At 41.8% G+C, this 22,349-nt stretch overlaps 1 protein-coding gene across 1 annotated transcript in view; it reads right to left on the reverse strand.

Annotated features, from left to right (window-relative positions):
- The window catches only part of LOC129821096 (gamma-aminobutyric acid receptor subunit beta-2), a 79,377-nt gene that overhangs the window by 18,561 nt on the left and 38,467 nt on the right, over positions 1 to 22,349 (reverse strand). Inside the window, exon 5 of the mRNA XM_055878382.1 lies at positions 14,937 to 15,019. Coding sequence (XP_055734357.1) covers positions 14,937 to 15,019 — 83 coding nt within the window. The remainder of the gene's footprint in view (positions 1 to 14,936; positions 15,020 to 22,349) is intronic.

The raw sequence follows: 22,349 nt of genomic DNA on the forward strand, positions 1-22,349 counted from the left end.
GTTGTCTGGAGTGGTGTAAAGCTCGACGCCATTGCATTCTGCAGCAGTGGCAATGCGTTCTCTGGAGTGATGAATCATGCTTCAATATCTGGAAGTCCGACGGATTAATCTAGGTGTGGTGGATGCCAGGAGAATGCTTCCTGCCACAATGCATAGTGCGAACTGTAAAGTTTGGTAGAGGAGAAATAATTTGTTCCAGTGAAGAGAAATCTTAACGCTACAGCATAAAATGACATTCTAGATAATTCTGTGCTTCCGACTTTGTGGCAACAGTTTGGGGAAGGCCCTCTCCTGTTTCAGCATGACAATGCCCCCGTGCACAAAGCGAGGTCCATACAGAAATGGTTTGTCGAGAATGATGTGGAAGAACTTGATTGGCCTGCACAGAGCCCTGACCGCAACAGCCTCGAACACCTTTGGGATGACTTGGAACACCGGTTGCAAGCCAGGCCTAATCACCCAACATCAGCCTACAAGCCACTGACCCAGACCTTCGTAACGTTTACATTTTAAAAAGTAAAATAAATCATTTTAATATAGCCTACACTATCACAATAAATTATTTATTTATTTTAGACAGGTCTAAAGAAACATAATATGAAGAAAATATTGTCTATTTCAGAAGAACGGAATAGCATACTCTGAGTTGTCCTTATGTTAGGCCTTGATCTGCCTATGCAGTGGGCTTTACTAGTTCATTTAGCAGACAAGATTTGCTTAGAATCCCATGCCATTATGTTATAGTATGAAGAATACAGTTGAACATGGCTGAATAAAATAGAAAGGATGTTTTCTCCAAACGATTTCGGTTGGAGTATGTGCACATGCGCCTACACTGTGTTGAGTGGTTAACAAAGAAACTGGTCCTCCTATATGCTTAATTTAGAGTTATTTATGCAACTTTAGTTATGATACAAACAGTGGGCTATGTGTTTAGATTTGTTTTATACATTCTAAGGCTGCATGATGCAACTGTAATGATGATTTGAAAAAAGTTGCATGAAAGACATTTCTTGCACAGGGTGTACACACTTCATCAGTCTCTCATTCACAGTTTGACAAGTACTTGACAACGCCTTGAATTTACCTGTGGCATCCCCATAGTGCGGCCGTAATGCCCCCTAAAAAAAATCCTTGCATTTTGCGGCCATTGGCCGTTGTGCCCTTGGGCTGAATATAGTAATTATAATTCCCTACTCCCAGCTGTGTTCCGAAGCACCTCTCACTCACATGGCTCTCTTAGATATCTCAATTCTTATTAGTCAATGCCCGTTGCATGTTTGGGTTCTTTTCACAGGCATCTATCTCAGCTCCGAAGTAGGCTACAAGTGAAGACAGACACATCGAACTCCGAGGCGCATATTGAAGATGTTATAAGAACCGTCATCGTTTCCTTTTCATCAACCAACAAGATGAGTAGGCCTAACGAACAGCAAAAGCACTAGCCTATGTCAATTTACTATCTCCCGTATTACAAAGTTGACCTATTCTACTGGTCAACTTGTCCTTCTGTGCGAGAAAGAAATATTCCAAAAATAGTCTGGATCAGCTGTGGGATGCATTAGATCCCAAATGAATACAGCCACTCGCATCCCACATTTTTTTAAAGCAATGAGGCGGTTGCAACAGAACGTTTAGCTTAAAATGTTGATAAACTATTAAACTATTTCTTCACATTTTAAGCGCAGCAACGTGCACAAAATGCAATTAATTAGTGGGAAAACACCATTCTCAAAAGTGATCACAAGTGCAATTGTGCATGTAATACATAAAAAGTGCATTTTTATGGTGAAAATGATCTTCCCCAAACCAGTTAGGCTCTGCACCGGTTGTAAAGCGGATTAACGTGCTTCATTTTAAGAAGTTATTTGGCCACTTTAGTTGTGATACAAACCTTATCAAAACATATAGGCCTATGGGCTAGGCTACATGAGGTGTGGACCTATAATTTGAAAAACTCTTGCCTAACTGCACAAAAGCTGGGCATCATTCACAGTGATAATTTATCATTCACAAGTGACACACTAATATTGTCACCCATCAGACTATTCTTGATTTAATCATCTTTACATATACTAAATATTATACGTATGTGTGAAATTAGTTTTGACTTATAATGGCCCATTATCATGCACCTGTCTCGGAACAGCTGCAGGGGAAAAAAACACATGTAATCCAGGGGCGCAACTTTGGTTTTAGAAGTGGGGAGGAAATATATTTATTTTTCATCCAGTCGAATAAACACTCCAAACAGCCTACTAGACGGCTCGGAGGCGTCCGCATGGTCCTAAAGCACACCATCGCCTCATGTTGTATCACATTCCAATGATAAAACTGGGGGGAGCCTAGTTACCATGACTAAACGGTGATGTGGACATTTGACTGCGGGCATGACTCGTGACTGCCGGCGTGGCGATAATACGATCACCATAACAGCCCTAGTGTCCACATACTTTTGGTCACGCGGTGTACTGTATATCACAATAGAGAAGCTGTTCAAACAAAACAACCAGAAGACAAAGTCAACTTACTACTACGGACCACAGTGAGAAATAAAGAAATAGAACAGAGGATAAATGCTCACATAAAACAATGTTGTTTTGTCTGCCTTAGTGCTCGCTCAACTGAAACTAGTACAGAAACGAGCATCCAGCCAGTGCACTCCCGGCTATAAATGATTGAGCAGCATCTTACAGAATCCCGGTGAAAAAAGTGATTTTCCATCAGACCATGAAACTGGGCCTTGCATAATCCACTGCCTGACAGCCTGGGCCAATGCAGTTGTCAAGTCGGCTGACTCCAGGGCACTGTCTGTGCGCGCATTGTAACAGAGAGGCAAGCGACAGGGTTAGTGATAGAGGGTTGTGCACCACTCGAAAACACAAAACAAATTCGGGGGAAGAACTCTATTAGAATAGAACTCTATTAGAGTTACGTCAAAAGCATTTCCTCCTCATAATGTCTGGTAATCAAAATGTGTGTCTGTGTGTGTATTTGTGTGACTGTGTGTCTCTGAGCCTGAAATATCACATTTACATAAGTATTCAGACCCTTTACTCAGTACAGAGTCTTCTCGGGTATGACGCTACAAGCTTGGCACACCTCTATTTGAAAAGTTTCTCCCATTCCTTTAGGTGCATTTTGGCAAACTCCAAGTGGGCTGTCATGTGCCTTTTACTGAGGAGTGTCTTCCATCCGAACACTCTACCATAAAGGCCCTATTGGTGGAGTGCTGCAGAGACAGTTGTCCTTCTGAAAGACTCTCCCATCTCCACAGAGGAACTCTAGAGCTTTGTCAGAGTGGCCATCAGGTTTTTGGTCACCTTCTCTGACCAAGGCCCTTCTCCCCCGATTGCTCAGGTTCTGCCTTTCCAAATCATGTCAAATCAATTAAATCAACTTGTAGAAACATCTCAAGGATGATCATTGGAAACAGGATGCACCTGAGCTCAATTTTGAGAGTCATATTAAAGGGTCAGAATACTAATAAATGTGCAAAATTTCTAAAAACCTGTTTACAATTTGTCATGTTGGGGTGTATTATGGGGTAATAGATTGCTGAGGATTTTAGAATTAGTCTGTAATGTAACAAAATGTGGAAAAAGTCAAGGGGTCTAAATACAGTTAAAGTCGGAAGTTTACATAAACTGATTTTAAATGTATTTGGCGAAGGTGTTTCACAATTCCTGACATTTAATCCTAGTAAAAATTAGATAGGATCACCACTTTATTTTAAGATTGTGAAAGGTCAGAATAATAGTTGAGAGAATGATTTAGTTCAGCTTTTATTTCTTTCATCACATTCCCAGTGGGTCAGAAGTTTACATACACTCAATTAGTATTTGGTAGCATTGCCTTTTAAATTGTTTAACTTGGGCTAAACGTTTCAGGTAGCCTTCCACAAGCTTCCCACAATAAGTTGGGTGAATTTTGGCCCATTCCTCCTGACAGAGCTGGTGTAACTGAGTCATGTATGTAGGCCTCCTTGCTCACACAAGCTTTATCAGTTCTGCCCACAAATGTTCTATAGGATTGAGGTCAGGGCATTTTGATGGCCACTCCAATACCTTGACTTTGTTGTCCTTAAACCATTTTGACACAACTTTGGAAGTATAATTGGGGTCATTGTCCATTTGGAAGACCCATTTGCGACCAAGCTTTAACTTCCTGGCTGATGTCTTGAGATGTTGCTTCAATATATCCACGTAATTTTCCTGCCTCATGATGCCATCTATTTTGTGAAGTGCACCAGTCCTTCCTGTAGCAAAGCACCCCCACAACATGATGCTGCCACCCCACTGCTTCACGGTTGGGATGGTGTTCTTCGGCTTGCAAGCCTCCCCCTTTTTCCTCCAAACATAACGATGGTCATTATGGCCAAACAGTTCTATTTCTGTTTCATCACACCAGAGGACATTTCTCCAAAAAGTAAGATCTTTGTCCCTCGACATCGCAAACCGCAGTCTGGCTTTTTTATGGTGGTTTTGGAGCAGTGGCTTCTTCCTTGCTGAGCAGCCTTTCAGGTTATGTCGATAAAGGACTCGTTTTACTGTGGATATAGATACTTTTGTACCTGATTCCTTCAGCATCTTCACACAGTCATTTGCTGTTGTTCTGGGATTGATTTGCACTTTTCGCACCAAAGTATGTTCATCTCTAGGAGACAGAACGCGTCTCCTTCCTGAGCGGTATGACGGCTGCATGGTCCCATGGTGTTTATACTTGCGTACTATTGTTTGTAAAGCTGAACATGGTACCTTCAGGCGTTTGGAAATTGCTCCCAAGGATGAACATGACTTGTGGAGATCTACAAATGTTTTTCTGAGGTCTTGGCTGATTTATTTTAATTTTCCCCTGATGTCAAGCAAAGAGGCACGGAGTTTGAAGGTAGGCCTTGAAATACATCCACAGGTACACCTCCAATTGACTGAAATGATTTCAATTAGCCTTACTATCAGAAGCTTCTAAAGCCATGAAATCATTTTCTGGAATTTTCCAAGCTGTTTAAAGGCACAGCAACTTGGAGTATGTAAACTTCTGACTCACTGGAATTGTGATACAGTGAATTGTAAGTGAAATAATCTGTCTGTAAACAATTGTTTGAAAAAGTACTTGTGTCTTGCACAAAGTAGATGTCCTAACCGATTTTCCAAAACTATAGTTTGTTAACAAAAAATTTGTGGAGTGGTTAAAAAACAAGTTTTAATGACTCCAACCTAAGTGTATGTAAACTTCTGACTTCAACTGTACTTTCCGAAGGCACTATACATGTATATGTAAGTGCGAGAGTGTGGTGTGAGCGAGTCGGTAGACCGCTGGGCTGATCTATGACAGGATTATTCAGCAACTCTCCCACTGCCTCATTGATTAGTACCATGCAGGCATTCCCACTCTCTTCCTCCTCTCTCCTCTCCTCCCTCGGCTTTCTCCTCATAATTACTACTGGTGACCTATTTCGATGCTATAAATAATTAAGTCACTCAGAAACTGGTTTTACCATATTATGTTCAGACTGCGTTCTAATTTCTGGATCATCCTGTACAAAAAAAATTGATAGGTGCTCATATCCGAAAAATGTGTGAGCTTTAAAACAGCCGATTACTACACAATGGTATGTGTTTAATTGGAAACATGTGGGGTAGGCTATTTCCAAAAGGCTGTTAAGAGCTATTTGCTTTTAGGATATCATATTTAGTTAATAGAGCATACAGCACATTATTACGTGAAGTTTGCCATTGTGAAATCAAAGTTAATTTGCAATAACCAATGCGTTATTATTATAGAGCCTACATGATAAATATCCTTTCATCCCTTCCTATAGAGATGTCTAGATCTGGCCGTTGCTTGGTTGGTTGAGCTTATCTGATCCACTTAACTCCATTGTTTCAATGTCATTCAGCCTGACTTTGCTAATTATATTTGGCCTCTATTTTCTGTTACATCACTGCATTTTGCTTGGATGGATCCCAATGCACAATCGGTGGTGCACAATAACTGAAGGGAGGAAATGGGGGAGAGAGGAGAGGGGGAGAGAAGAAAACTCCCTGTCTTTCCACATAGGCTCGGAATTCCTTGTGCAGTGGAATGCTCCAGACCCGATCCAAGAATTAAACCATGTCCTTGGTTGAAAAAAATAAAATTCCCTCTTGATAACACAGTTGGAGATATAATAATAATAATACTGAAGCTGTTTAACTAGGGCCGGTCATGTCCTAGGCCCATCTGACTGGAGGCGTTTTATACAGCTTATAAAAAGAAAGTTGTACAAGAAAGAAAAGAAAGACATTTCTCATAAAATGACGAAAATAAAGAAATGGATTTGTTTTATTGTTCCAAGGAAGGAGGCCTTTGTCAGGGTGTGGTGGGGAAAACTATATATGGACTAATAATATACTGCACCTTGACTTGAAAATTTACATTTTGGTTCAAATCAAACATTCAAATGTGTCTCTGTTAGGGGATCAAACTTGAGTAGCATTGAAACAAAGTGACAAGTGAATCCTGGGGGTATACTCTCTTAAGGTAAAATCCTAACTTGAGAGATGCGCTTGACTTTGAATTTTGTGTAAATCATGTAAGTCCTAAACGAGGATGGATATCAGTTAGTATTAATGGAAAAGCTGTGGCCTTTAATTAATTAAAACTTTATGCTTGGAGTTATAAACATCCCTTGGTTCATACATGAATACTTCATCCTCAAAATTCAATCGAAAGTAGACAAAACCGGAGCCCAAGCCTCAGTAAAGTCAGTAAAGTATGCATTGAGTCAACGAGAGTTTCAGACATACCTAACAAAGGTCTACACAGGTAGACTTAAAAGAAAATTCCACACCAAAACTATATTTCGGTATTTATTACATTAGTCCATTGTTGACACAGTCCCAAAATGTTTTACTTGTCATCAATGAAGTTTTCCCAATATGTTACTTTCAAAACACAGAAATCATCCCTATATGATGCATTTTCATAGACAGAGCTATTTTATAGTTTTAACCATGTTTTGAGGCTATATAGTGTTTACAATTACTTTGTTTATAAACTTTGGAGTAAAACAAGCTTACATGAATACTGCATTTTGGGTTGTGATGGGGTATGAAAGTTGAACTAAGCTCATGAGGCATTTGTAAGCTATATTCTTCAAGGATCAATGGGTATACAGTGCTTTTAGAAAGTATTCATACCCCTTGACTTTTTCCACATTTTGTTGTGTTACAAAGTGGGATTAAAATAGACTTATTTGTACATTTTTGTCAATGATCTACACAAAATACTCAGTCAAAGTGGAAGAACAATTCTAACATAAAATAAATAAATAAAAACACTAACATATCTTGATTAGAGAAGTATTCAACCCCCTGAGTCAACACATGTGAGAATCACCTTTGACAGCGAATACTTTCTGGGTAAATCTCTAAGAGCTTTCCACATGTGGATTATGGAACATTTGTCCATTATTCTTTTCAAAATTCTTCAAGCTCTCTCAACGCTCTCAAATTGGTTGTTAATCATTGCTAGACAACCATTTCAGGTTTGCCATAGATTCTCAAGCAGATTTAAGTTAAAACTGTAACTTGGCCATTCAGAAACATTCACTGTCTTCTTGGTAAGATTTTGCTATGTGTGTTAGGTTATTGTCCTGCTGAAAGGTGAATTAATCTCCCAGTGTCTGGTGGAAAGCAGACCGAGCCAGGTTTCCTCTAGGATTTTGCCTGTGCTTAGCTCATTTCTTTTTTATCCTGAAAAACTCCCTAGCGTTAATGATTACAAGCATACCCATAACATGATGCAGCCACCACTATGCTTGAACATGTGGAGAGTGTACTCAGTAATGTGTTGTATTGTATTTGCTCCAAACATAACACTTTGTATTCGGGACACATTTTCAGCAGTATTACTTTAGTGTCTTGTTGAAAACAGGATACATGTTTTGTAATATTTGTATTCTATACAGGCTTCCTTCTTTTCACACTGTCAATTAGGTTAGTATTGTGGATTAACTATAATGTTGATCCATCCTCAGTTTTCTCCTATCACAGCCATTAAACTCTGTAACTGTTTTAAAGTCACTATTGGCGTCATGGTGAAATCCCTGTGCGGTTTCCTTCCTCTACGGCAACTGAGTTAGGAAGGACGGCTGTATCTTTGTAGTGACTGGGTGTATTGATACACCATCCAAAGTGTAATGAATAACGTCACCATGCTCAAAGGGATATTCAATGTAGGATTTCTTTCTTTTTTTTACCCATCAACCAATCGTACCCTTCTTCGCCAGGTATTGGAAAACCTTCCAGGTCTTTGAGGTTGAATCTGTGTTTAAAATTCACTGTTTGAGTGAGGGATGTTACAGATAATTGCATTTGTGGGGTACAGATTTAGCCAGATGGTTAAAGCACGTAGCAGTGTTAATTTACATCCACTAGATGGCAGTGTCCTGTTAAGAGACCCATAAATAATGTGTGCAAGCGGTAATGGGATTGCGCCTGAGTAGTGTGCAGTAGTGCGAGCAAGCATTACACTGGAGAGCTCTTTAACATTCATCATGTGTTCAACATTACTTTAAATGGTTAAATAATACTTTTTGTTTTGCTCTTGTAGCGGAATATACCATATTTCGCATCATCTGCAGTGTGGTTAGGGTATCACGTGGACAGTGTGTTTTTACTTATTCATATTGTTTTATGACAACATTTATTTAGTCCATACAACTTATTATGTGACTTGTTAAGGACATTTTTACTCCTGAACATATTTAGGCTTGCCATAACAAAGGGGTTGAATACTTATTGCCTCAAGACGTTTCAATTTTCAACTTTTATTAATTAGCTAAAATGTTGAAAAAAACAACATAATTCCACTTTGACTACACAATCATTTTCTAATTCAGGCTGTAACACAACATAATGTAGAAAAAGTCAAGGGGTGTGAATACTTTATCAAGAGCACTGTGTGTAATACATTTATAAGGCAAAACATGTATCTAGTAACTGCTGATTGCCCCTTTAACTGGAGAGAGCACAGGAAAAGTCCAAATCCAAAACAGCTGATGCACTGCATGTGCTTGGGAGGTTCTTCTTAAACATGACTAAAATTAATGTTTGATACCGATGGTTCAAAGCTACTTTAATCTTATTCCTGGTGTCCAATTAAAAGCTTGGCTCTAAAGTCTGGCAGTGTGCAGTGAGCTATCTATCTTCAGCTCAGCAGGTTGGCAAACGTGCAGGAGCGGCAAAAGGAACATCTAAGGCACAAAATAAACTCCAGTGTACAAACTGTTCAGACCCCAGAGGACATTTGTGGTTTCTAAAAGAGGGATACCATAGCGGTGCTGCTCTCTATACATTGTGCACCGCTGGTGCTGAAAATGTAACTATTACTTGGTGGAACATTGAGATGATCATTTCATGATTTCACACTGACAACAGCGTCAAACCACCCCAATAATGTGGCATCTCAACTTTTGCCAAGACATCTTAGAAAGAAAAACAGCATGTAGGTGGCATTATCCGCTCGAACACAACATATGTTCTCCAAAATGGTACAATTTAATCTCTCTTTCTCTCAAAATAGGTCATTTGAATGCCTCAAAGTTGTCAGAGAATAAAGTAATGTACTCAAGGTTGTCTGGACAATGATTACATAATGATATTCATAGATATATTTGAGAAAAAGGGGTTCAGAAAGAAGCAAAATGTAATCTAATATACTGCACCTACATTTGGCACTGGCAGCTCGATTTAAACAGTGTAGTAGTCCATACAGTATGCTTTAATAACACAGGTCTGTGTATGTACTAAACTATGCAACTATTATAACATGACTATATGACTGCAGGAGTTTGACATTGTTCAACAGGGCCGGCTTTAGCCTTCTGGGGGCCCTAAGCAAGATTGTTGTTTTTGTTGACTCTCTTGCACTGGCTCTCTGCACACTCACTGGACTCTACCCATACACTCACACATACTACACCGACACCAGCACAAACGCACATACACTCGCACTACATACGCTCACACACACACACAAAAATACACACACATGCATATTGATGCAACACACACAAACACATACACTCTGCCAAACTAGACACTCTAATGTACTTGTCCTCTTGCTCAGTTGTGCACCGGGGCCTCCCACTCCTTTCAGAAGAAAGTTATTTGTTTCTGGCCATTTTGAGCCTGTAATCAAACCCACAAATGTTGATGCTCCAGATACTCAACTAGTCTAAAGAAGGCCAGTTGTATTGCTTCTTCAATCAGAACAACAGTTTCCAGCTGTGCTAACATAATTGCAAAAGTGTTTTCTAATGATCAATTAGTCTTTAAAAATGATCAACTTGAACTAGCTAACACAACGTGCCATTGGAACACAGGAGTGATGGTTACTGATAATGGGCCTCTGTACGCCAACGTAGATATTCCATAAAATCTGCCGTTTCCAGGTACAATAGTCATTTACAACATAAACAAAGTCTACACTGTATTTCTGATAAATTTTATTTTATTTGACAAAAAAATTGTTTTTCTTTCAAAAATAAGGACATTTCTAAGTGACCACAAACTTTTGAATGGTAGTGTACATTTTGGGAGGGGGTTGGAGGCCACCTAGCGGCCTGGGGCCCTAAGCGACCGCTTAAGTTGTTTGTGCCTGGAGCCGGCCATGTTGTTGAATAATACAGCCCACGGTTATCGCTTCCCAAATATATGTTATGTGGACAACTGCACTTACTACAGCCGAGAGTTACGTACATGCATTATAGAGAAGCCGGGAAGAAACCACTGCCCAACATGAGAACACCAGTCTCATCACACACTCCAGGGAGAGAACAAGTCTGCACCAAAGACATATTTCATTACAATCAAATTAATATGAAGACAGAGGGGCATATTAGTGGAACAATTTATAGAAGGAGAGTAACTAATTGCATCACAATAATTGCATTGTGCATATTAAGTGCTCTCACAATAATGATTTGAGTAATTAAGTGTTGGATATTTATTATTGCTTGCAGACATATACTGTATCTTGGGCAGTGTACTGTATACAGGTGCCCTGTAATTACCCCTCTCTTTACCCAGTCAAAATGTAATCACGTTTCTGATGCTTCATCCTCTCTTCCCTTCCACCTTCTGAACCAGACAAAGTGTAACCGATGTGAAATGGCTAGCTAGTTAGCGGTGGTGCGCGCTAATAGCGTTTCAATCGGTGACGTCACTCACTTTGAGACCTTGAAGTAGTGGTTCCCCTTGCTCTGCAAGGGCCGCGGCTTTTGTGGAGCGATGGGTAACGATGCTTCGCGGGTGACTGTTGTTGATGTGTGCAGGGGACGGACTAAAGTTATACTGTTACATTGATGCTGTTGACCCGGATCACTGGTTGCTGCGGAAAAGGAGGAGGTCGAAAGGGGGGTGAGTGTAACTGATGTGAAATGGCTAGCTAGTTAGCGGTGGTGCGCTCTAATAGCGTTTCAATCGGTGGCGTCACTCGCTTTGAGACCTTGAAGTAGTGGTTCCCCTTGCAGAGGCTGCGCAGCTTTTGTGGAGCGATGGGTAACGATGCTTTGTGGGTGACTGTTGTTGATGTGTGCAGAGGGTCACTGGTTCGCGCCCGGGTCGGGGCGAGGGGACGGACTAAAGTTATACTGTTACAAAAGCTTCCATCTCACAATATGTGATATCTTCAGAAGCCATCTGAACTACCTATATGCATGCATCAGCTCTAACAGGCATGAAGAGAAATACATACAGTGCATTCAGAAAGTATTCAGACCCCTTTACTTTTCCCACATGTTGTTACGTTAAAGCCATATTCTAAAATGGATTAAATCGTTTTTTCCCACCTCATCAATCTACACAGAATACCCCATAATGACAAAGCAAAAACAGGTTTTAGATATTTTTGCTCCAAAGAAAATGGCTACAAGCTTGTCACGCATGTATTTGGGGAGTTTCTCCCTTTCTTCTCTGCAGATCATCTCAAGCTCTGTCAGGTTGGATGGAGAGTATTGCTGCACAGCTATTTTCAGGTCTCTCCAGAGATGTTCAATCAGGTTCATGTCCGGGCTCTTGCTGGGCCACTCAAGGACATTCAGAGACTTGTCCTGAAGCCACTACTGCGTTGTTTTGGCTGTGTGCTTAGGGTCATCGTCTTGTTGGAAGGTGAACCTTTGCCCAGTCTGTGGTCCTGAGCACTCTGGAGCAGGTTTTCATCAAGGATCTCTCTGTACTTTCCTCCGTTCATCTTTCCCTCGATCCTGACTAGTCTCCCATTCCCTGCAGCTGAAAAACATCCCCACTGTAGGAATGTTGCCAGGTTTCCTCCAGACGTGACACTTGGAAATCATGCCAACGAGTTCAATCTTGGTTCCATCAGATCAGAGAATCTTGTTTCTCATGGTTTTAGAGTCTTTAGGTTCCTTTTGGCAAACTCCAAGTGAGCTGTCATGTTCCTTTTACTGAGGAGTGGCTTTCGTCTGGCCACTCTACCAAAAAGGCCTGATTAGTGGAGTGCTGCAGAGATGGTTGTCCTTCTGGAAGGTTCTCCCATCTGCACGGAGAAACTCTGGAGCTCTGTCAGAGTGACCATCGGGTTCTTGGTCACCTCCCTGACCTATTGCTCAGTTTGGCCAGGCGGCCAGCTCTAGGAAGATGCTTGGTGGTTCCAAACTTCTTCTATTTAAGAATGATGGAGGCCACTGTGTTTTTGGGAACCTTCAATGCTGCAGAAATTTGTGCCTCGACACAATCCTGTCTCGGAGTTCTACAGACTTGACTTTTTGCTCTGATATGCACTGTCAACTGTGGGACCTTATATAGACACGTGTGTGCTTTTCCTTGTCCAATCAATTGAATTTACCACAGGTGGACTCCAATCAAGTTGTAGAAGCTCATTTACTGCATTTCTATACAATTTAAAAACTCAAAAATGCTATTTGGAGAACAGGAAAAGCAAGCAACTTTCCCCAGCTATTAGCACGTTGGTTGCTATAGCTTCATTCTGCTCAGTCGATCTACAAACACATAACCTATTAGCTACACAATTAGCCGCTACACATTAACTCAGCACCGGGATTGAAAACTATAATTTAATTCGTATAGAGAGATCTCTTAGCATAAAAATGATTTTATTAAGAAAATATCTATATTTTCTTTACAGAACACATTATTTCTTACAGTTTTAAAAGCTAATTTCCTGCAATTTTACATGGATAATGCCATGTTAATATGACATCTGAGTGAGTGACTAACAAAATCAATTGGGTCTCCCTGGAGGTCAGGGCCCCTGGGCACATGCCCTGTGTGCCTGGTCGGTCATCCGGCCATGATTACTACAAGTTTAGATAGCTGGCTAGAGTAACTACACTAATTTACCAATCACTTTTTTTTTTACTGACATTGGCTAATTGAGTGACTGTCAGTGAGTGACATATAACAAGAGATAAACTGCTGATGCAGGACCAATTTTCAAAAATTGCACCTTGTGTATTCTACTATTCTAACTTTCAAGTTGAGACCCCGACTGATAATACTGATATGTAGCTATGGCCCTGGCTGTATGTAATAACACTTGCAGACAGAAGAGCTACAGTACCTAATCTGTATCTTATTTCACATTTCCACACCCACTTCCCAGGGGACTTTTAAATATGATTTACAACATGCCATTTAAGAATGTTTTGGTTATGTTCCTTCCCCCGTATTCTATTTCATTCAATAGGCAGCAGACCTTTACAAGTTACAAAACAAGAACATTTCAATATTATGAATATTCTATTACCGCTGCTTTGTAAGGTAATTGAATAATTATAATAAATGAATTAACGTCTGAAAAAAAGACGAAGCAGATGAAGCCTCGTGTTTGTCTACTTTTATTCGGGAGAGACGCATTACATATTCACTCCACACAGTCGCTGTTGCGCTCGGGAATAAGTCAGCCACCAAAATGAAGGAGTAGGCTTTGTGTTTGAGAGCTGAAGTGTTCTGAGGCATGTACACACCTCATACGCTCTCTGTCCCTGGCTGTTATGCCTTCAGCTACTGAGTCATGTCTGAAAAGGCAGTTGAACAGGACCACACTGGAACATTTGCCTCCACAAAACTACACTCTCGGCAAAGGCAAAACAGGTCCCAATTAGATTTGATTAGGTCATTTTTGTTCACTGTATTCCTAATACGGAGAAACAATGGATGCACAATGTTAGTTGGTTCTGTCAAGATAAAGGTCGACATCATTAGGAGAATGCAAATGTAGCGCTGTTGCCCCATGCTCTTGCATTGCATGACCTTTTAAATTGTAGCTATATTTCCTTAAGCTGAGAAATCTAGTAAAAAACATTGATATGCTGTTTGGGAACTGAAGTGATTCAGCAAGAACGAAATAGCCTACTCACTAATGCAGACCAGGAACAAGAATGAATAAAAGAGTGGAAGACGTATTTTTTGGATTGAAACGTTTGTTTTCTGGTTTGATTTCTTAAAGTGATACATATGGGGTAATGAAAGGCCATAAAGCATTTACCAAGCTGTTGAGAAAGGAATACACTTTTCTAAAAGCAGCATTTACAGTAGACCTTGGCCTCCAAATGACCTGCCTTGTTTGGCCTCATTTCTTGCACAGCATTGTTATGCGGAAATCCCTGAATTGCTGAAGTGATGCAAAATAGTACACTGTCAAATCTGCTGACAGGAAACACTGTTCATTTCCCCTCATGGGGCCACATTTACTGTACAGCTACACATTCTTACAGAGATGGTTCATGTCCATGAGTGGTTTCAAGGTTTGAGATATTATTGTGTTATTGTAACTGACTAGAGATTGTATGCCTTACACTGTGGATTCCATATATGTACAGTTCTAGTACAGAGCATTGGTTTGGCACATGCTGTTTCCCATTTATGCCAATTCAAATCAAATTGAAAGCGAGAAATATAGAAACTCACAGCTCTCTATCTCCAATGTGCAGTTTTGCTCGTCCAGTGGATATCGTCTCAGGTCCATCATACAAGCTGCTGTAGTGGTGATCCTGAAGAGAAGGGGGAGAGAAAATACATTGTCAAGAGTCTGTACAGACCAAGGAGGTCACATTGAAGATTCAAGTGGTCCTCAGCACTGCCGATGGGATCCTAACTTCACTTCACTCTGTAATTGCTTAATTGCTGCTTTAGGTCCAAGGCCGATTAGTGTAGTATGAAGACAATTTCCTACAATCAAAATATCAATCAGTATCTGGGCCCTGGGTCTAGCAGATAACTACATCCTAGTAGCAAGGACACATATTGCTACTAAACGGCTTGGCTTTTTATAGCAGCGTCAGGAGCTTCTTCATAATGTACTGCTCTCATACTGTACCTTGTCAGTGTACAGATAAAGTAAATGGTGTGATGAAGTCGACGATAACCATTAGCTGATATCGATCCCCAGTTAAACCAACGTTGGATCAATCTCTAGATTACCTCAACCTTATTTAGCAGCTATGACACTGCAGCAGCACTTCCAGCAAGATTAGACAATTCAAAATTAAAGAGCTAATTCATTTTCAAAGTTTCCCAGACACATGACGAAGTAAGACAATACAAAACAACGGTTATTTACGAACCAGCCCATCTACAGTGGTGTGTCTATAGAGCAGGTGAGTAAGCCTACTCTCATCATACAGTATGTTGCCAGATAAATAAGCAGTACATGACTACAGAAACACTAAACAAGCCATACACGATTCTGTATCTGTAGGTGCAGTCCACGGGGCCACGGATTAAAAGGCCAAACCTAATCCTTTTCCCGAAGGTAGCATTCTTTAAATAATCCCACTGTGCACGCTCCAGGTTCCCCTACCTGAGAGGTGAATCACTCCCTAGCTAGCTGCAGGCCAGCAAGGCCAACCAAGATAGCTACTGGTAACAGTCCCACACTGCACTAAATCACTCAGCAACATACTGTATCTTCTGGATGCTGCTACGCTACATTTGTAGGATCTTCACATCGATTGGGGAACGCCTGTTCTGGTCCTGAGGAGCTGGGTGCACAGGCTTTTATTCCAGCCCATTACTAAACTAAGCCAATTCAAAATATCAACAATGAATGTCTTCAGTCGGGACCATGATTAGCTGAATCAGGTGGGTGCGGAAGGGCTGCAATAAAGGTCTGACAACCAGTAGTTCTTCAGGACTAGATGGAGAGCTCTGACGTTGTCGGATCATAAGCGACCTTGTTGTCTAACCTGTGAGGCAATGTTAAAAGGAGCGGGTCGAGAGTGTCCATATTCCTAAAGGAATTAACATGGTCCACACACACCAACACAGTCGTGAAGAAGGCATGACAACGCCTCTTCCCCCTCAGGAAGCTGAAAAGATTTGGCATGGGCCCTCAAATCCTCAAAGAGTTATACAGCTGCAACATTGAGAGCATATTGACAGGCTGCATCACCACTTGGTATGGCAACTGCTTGGCGTCCGTGCTACAGAGGGTAGTGCGTATGGCCGAGTACAACACTGGGGCCAAGCTCCCTGCCATCCAGGACCTCTATACCAGGCGGTGTTAGAGGAAGGCCCTAAAGATTGTCAAAGACTCCAGCCACCAAAATCATGGACTGTTGTGTCTGCTACCGCACAGCAAGAAGTACAGATGCACCAAGTCTGGAACCAATAGTACACTGAACAGCATCTACCCGCAAGCCATAAGACTCCTAAATAGTTAACCAAATAGCTGCCCAGACTGTCTGCTTTGACCCTTTTTGCAGGGGGTGTCCCAAGGATGTCCCAAGGATCCCAGATAGCACAGACCAAGGCTGAAATTCCTTGAGGTCATAGGTGAGAGCTTACTGTATACAGTGCATATGGAAAGTATTCAGACCCCTTGACTTTTTCCACATTGTGTTATGTTACAGCCTTATTCTAAAATTGATTAAATTCCATCATCAATCTCCACACAATACCCCATAATGAGAAAGCAAAAGCAGGTTTTATAATTTTTTGCAAATGTTTTAAAAATAAAAAACAGAAAAAACATATTTATTTAAGTATTCAGGCCCTTTGCTATGAGCTCTGATACAGGATTGTGTTGAGACACAAATCTGGCAAAGGGTACCGAAACATTTCTGCAGCATTGAAGGTCCCCAAGAACACAGTGGCCTCCATCATTCTTAAATGGAAGAAGAATGGAACCACCAAGAATCTTCCTAGAACTGGCCGCCCGGCCAAACTGAGCAATCGGGGGAGAAGGGCCTTGGTCAGGGATGTGACCAAGAAACCGATGGTCACTCTGACAGAGCTCCAGAGTGCCTCTGTGGAGATGTGAGAACCTTCCAGAAGGACAACCATCTCTGCAGCACTCCACCAATCAGGCATTTATGGTAGAGTGGCCAGACGGAACCCACTCCTCAGTAAAAGGAACATGACAGCTCACTTCGAGTTTGCCAAAAGGCACCTAAAGGACTCTTAGATCATAAGAAACAAGATTCTCTAGTCTGATGAAACCAAGTTTGAACTCTTTGGCCTGAATGCCAAGCGTCACGTCTGGAGGAAACTTGGCACCATCTCTACGGTGAAGCATGGTGGTGGCAGCATCATGCTGTGGGGATGTTTATCAGCAGCAGGGACTGGGAGACTAGTCAGGATCGAGGGAAAGATGAACTGAGCAAAGTACATAGAGATCCTTGATGAAATCCTGCTCCAGCATGCTCAGGACCGCAGACTGGGGCGAAGGTTCATCGTCCAATAGGACAATGACCCTAAGCACACAGCCAAGACAACGCAGGAGTGGCTTCGGGCCAAGTCTCTGAATGTCCTTGATTGGCCCAGCAAGAGCCCTGACATGAACCCGATCGAACATCTCTGGAGAAACCTGAAAACAGCTGTGCAGCAACGCTCCCCATCCAACCTGACAGAGCTTGAGAGGATCTGCAAAGAAGAAAGGGAGAAACTCCCCAAATACAGGTGTGCAAAGCTTGTAGCATCATACCCAAGAAGACTGTAATCGCTGACAAAGGAGCTTCAACAAAGTATTGAGTAAAGGGTTTGAATACTTATGGAAATGCGATATATCCTATTTTTATTGTTCATATATGTGCATACATTTCTATAAAACTGTTTTTGCTTTGGGGTGTTGTGTTTAGATTGATGAGGGGAAAAAAACGATTTAATACATTTTAAAATGAGGCTGTAATGTAACAAAATGTGGAAAAAGTCAAGGGGTCTGATTACTTTCCGAATGTATTGTATATTCTTATTGACACAGAGCCCACTAACAAGACATAGATATCAGGAGAGAAAAGATGAGGGTGATGGTGAGAGACGGTTCGGGAGTATTCAGCTCCGAGTCAAATCTATTTTTATCTCGTAAAGAATCAGCTGTGTAGTGCTCGGGCAAAAAAACTAAAAGTGCACCCAGGGAGGGGCCCCAGGACCAATTTTGGTAACCCTGGAAGTCTACTGGCATAACTCAACAAGAACAAAGCAAATGGATGATGTGAATACTTGCAAAAAAACTATTTGAGATCTCGAAATCAACTTCTCGTGCCCTCTAGTCAGTGTTCTGAAGACAACATAATGACTGTGGCAAATAACTCGAAAAACAGAGCTGCATCGTAGAAAATATACAAAAATGTTCTTTGCAAATGTGCAGCCTATTGCAAAAACGGTCTTAAGTGCTTTTTAAATGATGTACTACCATTATCATTCCAATATTATGAACATACCTGTCCATTTATTCTCCTGCAGCGTTCATTATCATCAGAATTAAAGCATTACAATTACTAATGGCAATCATATGGTCCTGGATCTAGTTATAGGTTCTGGCACATCCTGATATTACCCCAGGTGCCAAACAGCCATTAAACCTGAACACTAGAATTCTTTATGCCAGATACTGGCATAAAGATCATTAAGTGTGCAGATGACAACTCCAGGGTGCTTTTATAGCAGCTTAAATGAACATTGCCAAAGGTAGAAGGATGCACAAAGCTGACCTTAAACGTTCCACTGGTTCAATCAACGTCGTTTCCATGTCATTTCAATGAAATTAGGTTGAACCAACATTGGATAGATGTTGAATTGACTTCTTTGCCCAGTGGGTTCCTTTCCCCCCTCATCCCAGTCGGCAGAAACAGGACAAACTGATTGAAATGACTGTTGTTTCAACCAGTTTCTTGTCGTGAAGATGGTTTGCCTGATGAGGTGTTTAGCACTCTAGTCGGATCACATAAACGATCTCCCATTTCCCCCGGTCTGTGTTTGGACCTTTTGCACACACTCCTATTTGTAAGCCAAATGTCTGACTGTGATGTTCTTTTAGAAAACACAATGCATTCGAAACACATTTTGATGGGCTTTTAGGGGTCTGAATATTAGGCCACATTTGTTTACCCCGCAGAATGTGGAGATAACGGGGTTTCAAATGGTAACTTCGGAGAGTTGTGAAACATTTATGCAAGGTCTTGGTGTGACCCAAGGGGGACAGGGCACCTTTAAAACCAAATTACTCTCTGTCTGCGTTTACTGGGGCTTTAAAGGGCACACACTGAACTGTAACACCTGTATCAGAAACACTGGGAGAGTCATTGAGTGCCAACACAGGGGACTGTTTACGCTCGTACAAGAGGTCTGCCGTAGATGAACCCAATGCTATCTTCAACAGCAGCATGATTCTACGGTCTGTATGTAAGACCGAATGATTGCTTTGCCTATTCGTAGGGTCCAGAGTTTTTCTTAATCAGCTTGCGTGGTCAGGAAAAACTCTTAGGCCAAACGAAGTCAATCATCCGCACAGAGGACAGAGCAGCTTTTATCACACTGGAACTGTTTCGACACTGTAATACCAGTGATGAGTGACTAGATAAGATCAGCGTATCCATCAGGCAGGAGCGGGAACAGAAAGTGCTGATAGAGAATGAGTAATAGGGAGTGGAGTAACTCTCCCTGGCTCTGGTCTTGTGCGTGAAGAGAAGGTGGACACCCACAGTCGGTGCTGCCAGCCAGCCACGGCCCTGCATGGCAACATGGGTAATCGTCTATAACCCACCTGACGACACTGATAAATGCCGGGCCAGCGGAGAGGCTCATCTTGGAGCCCAATCCTCTGCGGTATGGCACAGAGATAATCACCCGCTCCCTGCTTTCTACGCACCTGTCTCTCTCTATCATCCACCACCGTCCTCACACTACAGCCGAGACGAGGTCAACACATCCTGCAGCTCTGCTCTACACCACAGGAGTGGTCAGTGTGTACAACACTCTCACTCTCAACTTATAGTTTGGAGATCTGGGCCAATAACTCCTTATAAATTGGTATATTGGTCAACCACTAGTTGATTTCAAGTAACAGTAGATGGGCCAACTGGGTGCACTGGTTCTTTGCGTCATATTTCCCATGAATCATAATGACAGGTATTCTCTCATAGTCTATGTCGGGTAGCTACATAGTTGGCAGCAGCGATCAGGTAATTATTAGCTAATCAGGCTCAAATAAAATAAGTAAAATTACCATCTAATTATATGATGTTCTTGAGCACATTCATGGGGCACACTCATATTCATGTTCTTTATAATATCACATTTTAGCACAAACACATTGTTCGACATCACCATCCGTCTCTACCAGCGAGAGATAATAGGCAACTTATTTGAGATCATGAAAGCAGACCAGAGAATGGTTGGTTGATGCTCTCGGCGGTAGCAAAGCCAAAATTATTTTTGCATGAGCAAACGGCCGACCACAAGGATGTCAAGTGTAGAATGAACTGTTTACATGTCACAGACCTTCCCTTTACAGTACCTGCGATGAGCAACACCTCAATGCCCTAAACACTGTCTGTATTGCACTGTATTGTACCTCAATCCACACTGTGAGAGGGATTGGGCTTCTGTGAAATAGATAATCAGACAGTGGAATGTCCCATCAGATAATCTCACAAGAAACTGAAAACCAGGCCTACAAATGATCCATCTCACGTCACTTCACGTCGCACCTGTCAATGATCTGTGTTTATATATAAGATACTGTAGCACTGACCTACAACAAAAGAACAAAAAAGGTTCCAGAGGTCAATCCCAGTTTGATCCCTTATCCGATCGTTAATCTAATACAGGCACCATCCTGCCAAAAAATACATATGGTAAACAGAGGTTAACAGGAGGGAGTATGGCACTGATTTATGACCACATACAGATTGGGATGGTATTCATGTGTTAATCTCATGTCCCCACAAAACGCAATGCTCTGTTTCTGTAGGTGTAGTAGCACTTAACAGGCCGAACTCTCGCGTGACACAGAGACAGATCTTGTCACAAAGCCAGTTAATATCAATGAAGAAATGGAAAAAAAAATACATTTTTGTCGTTTCAAATAACACACTCCAGAGGTTCTGCACCCAGGAGTGGCCTAGTTCTTTGAGCCTCTGAGGTCGAGATGAATGTTCTATTTCCGCCTGTGGTCACCCTGCCTTTGTTAGCAGTAATTTCCCTCCGATGCATCTGCTGCAGCTGATGTGGCTTCTGACTTCCAAGTGTTTAACCAAGGAGCAAATTGGCGGTTACTTGCCAGCAACTTTCTGATCTCTGTGTCAAGATCGAGTCAATGGAGTAGAATTTGAGCAAACGCCTTTGGCACAGTCTTCAAAGGAGTGTGTACACATACAGTGGTAGGCCAGTACTGTTAATGTGAGTGTGTGTAGCAGCGTCTGTCTCTGCTTGTGTATCTGTGTGTTTGTGTGTGTGTGCGAGCACTTGAGCGTGGTCTGTGTCTCCGTGAATATTTACCTCAAGCATTAATTGATGTACAAAATGATTGTTCACGTTTCCAACATAACCCTCGGTTGCTTGGTTACTGACTACAAGCGGTGCCAAGCGAGCCCCATATGGCTGTCCACCTACTGTGACCTCAAGTGCCAGGCAGCGCGCCTGGACTCTGGCACGGGCTCAGTGCACATTATGGCTTTTGGGTCACACTAGGATCCGGCACCCCTCTGGAGCTCCAGAAGTTTGAGGTCAGAACAGCGGCCTCAGGGAGGGGACGAGGGCACCAGGGCCCGGGGGAAGGAGAGACAGACCCATCAAATCCATCCACATGTCTTCTCAACCCACGTCTACTGCTGTCTGTTCTGTTTTCACACACAGGCATCAGCACTTCTCCCTTGGACATATTTTCACACAATAGTTTGTTCATTATGTCTGGTCACCTTGGTTTTCGTACTGCTGGTCTTTGCTGATGAATGTTTGGGACATGGGTTCATATGTTTTCACATGGATAGGCAATACAATGCTGTTCAATGCTCGAGCGTCATTCCCCCCTTTAACAGAGCAAGCACATCATGAATAGCGTCTGTTTATGCATGAAAAACATATAACGGTTTTTAAAAAAAC

This window comes from Salvelinus fontinalis, chromosome 2, assembly GCF_029448725.1.
Source record: "Salvelinus fontinalis isolate EN_2023a chromosome 2, ASM2944872v1, whole genome shotgun sequence".
Lineage (NCBI taxonomy): Eukaryota > Metazoa > Chordata > Actinopteri > Salmoniformes > Salmonidae > Salvelinus > Salvelinus fontinalis.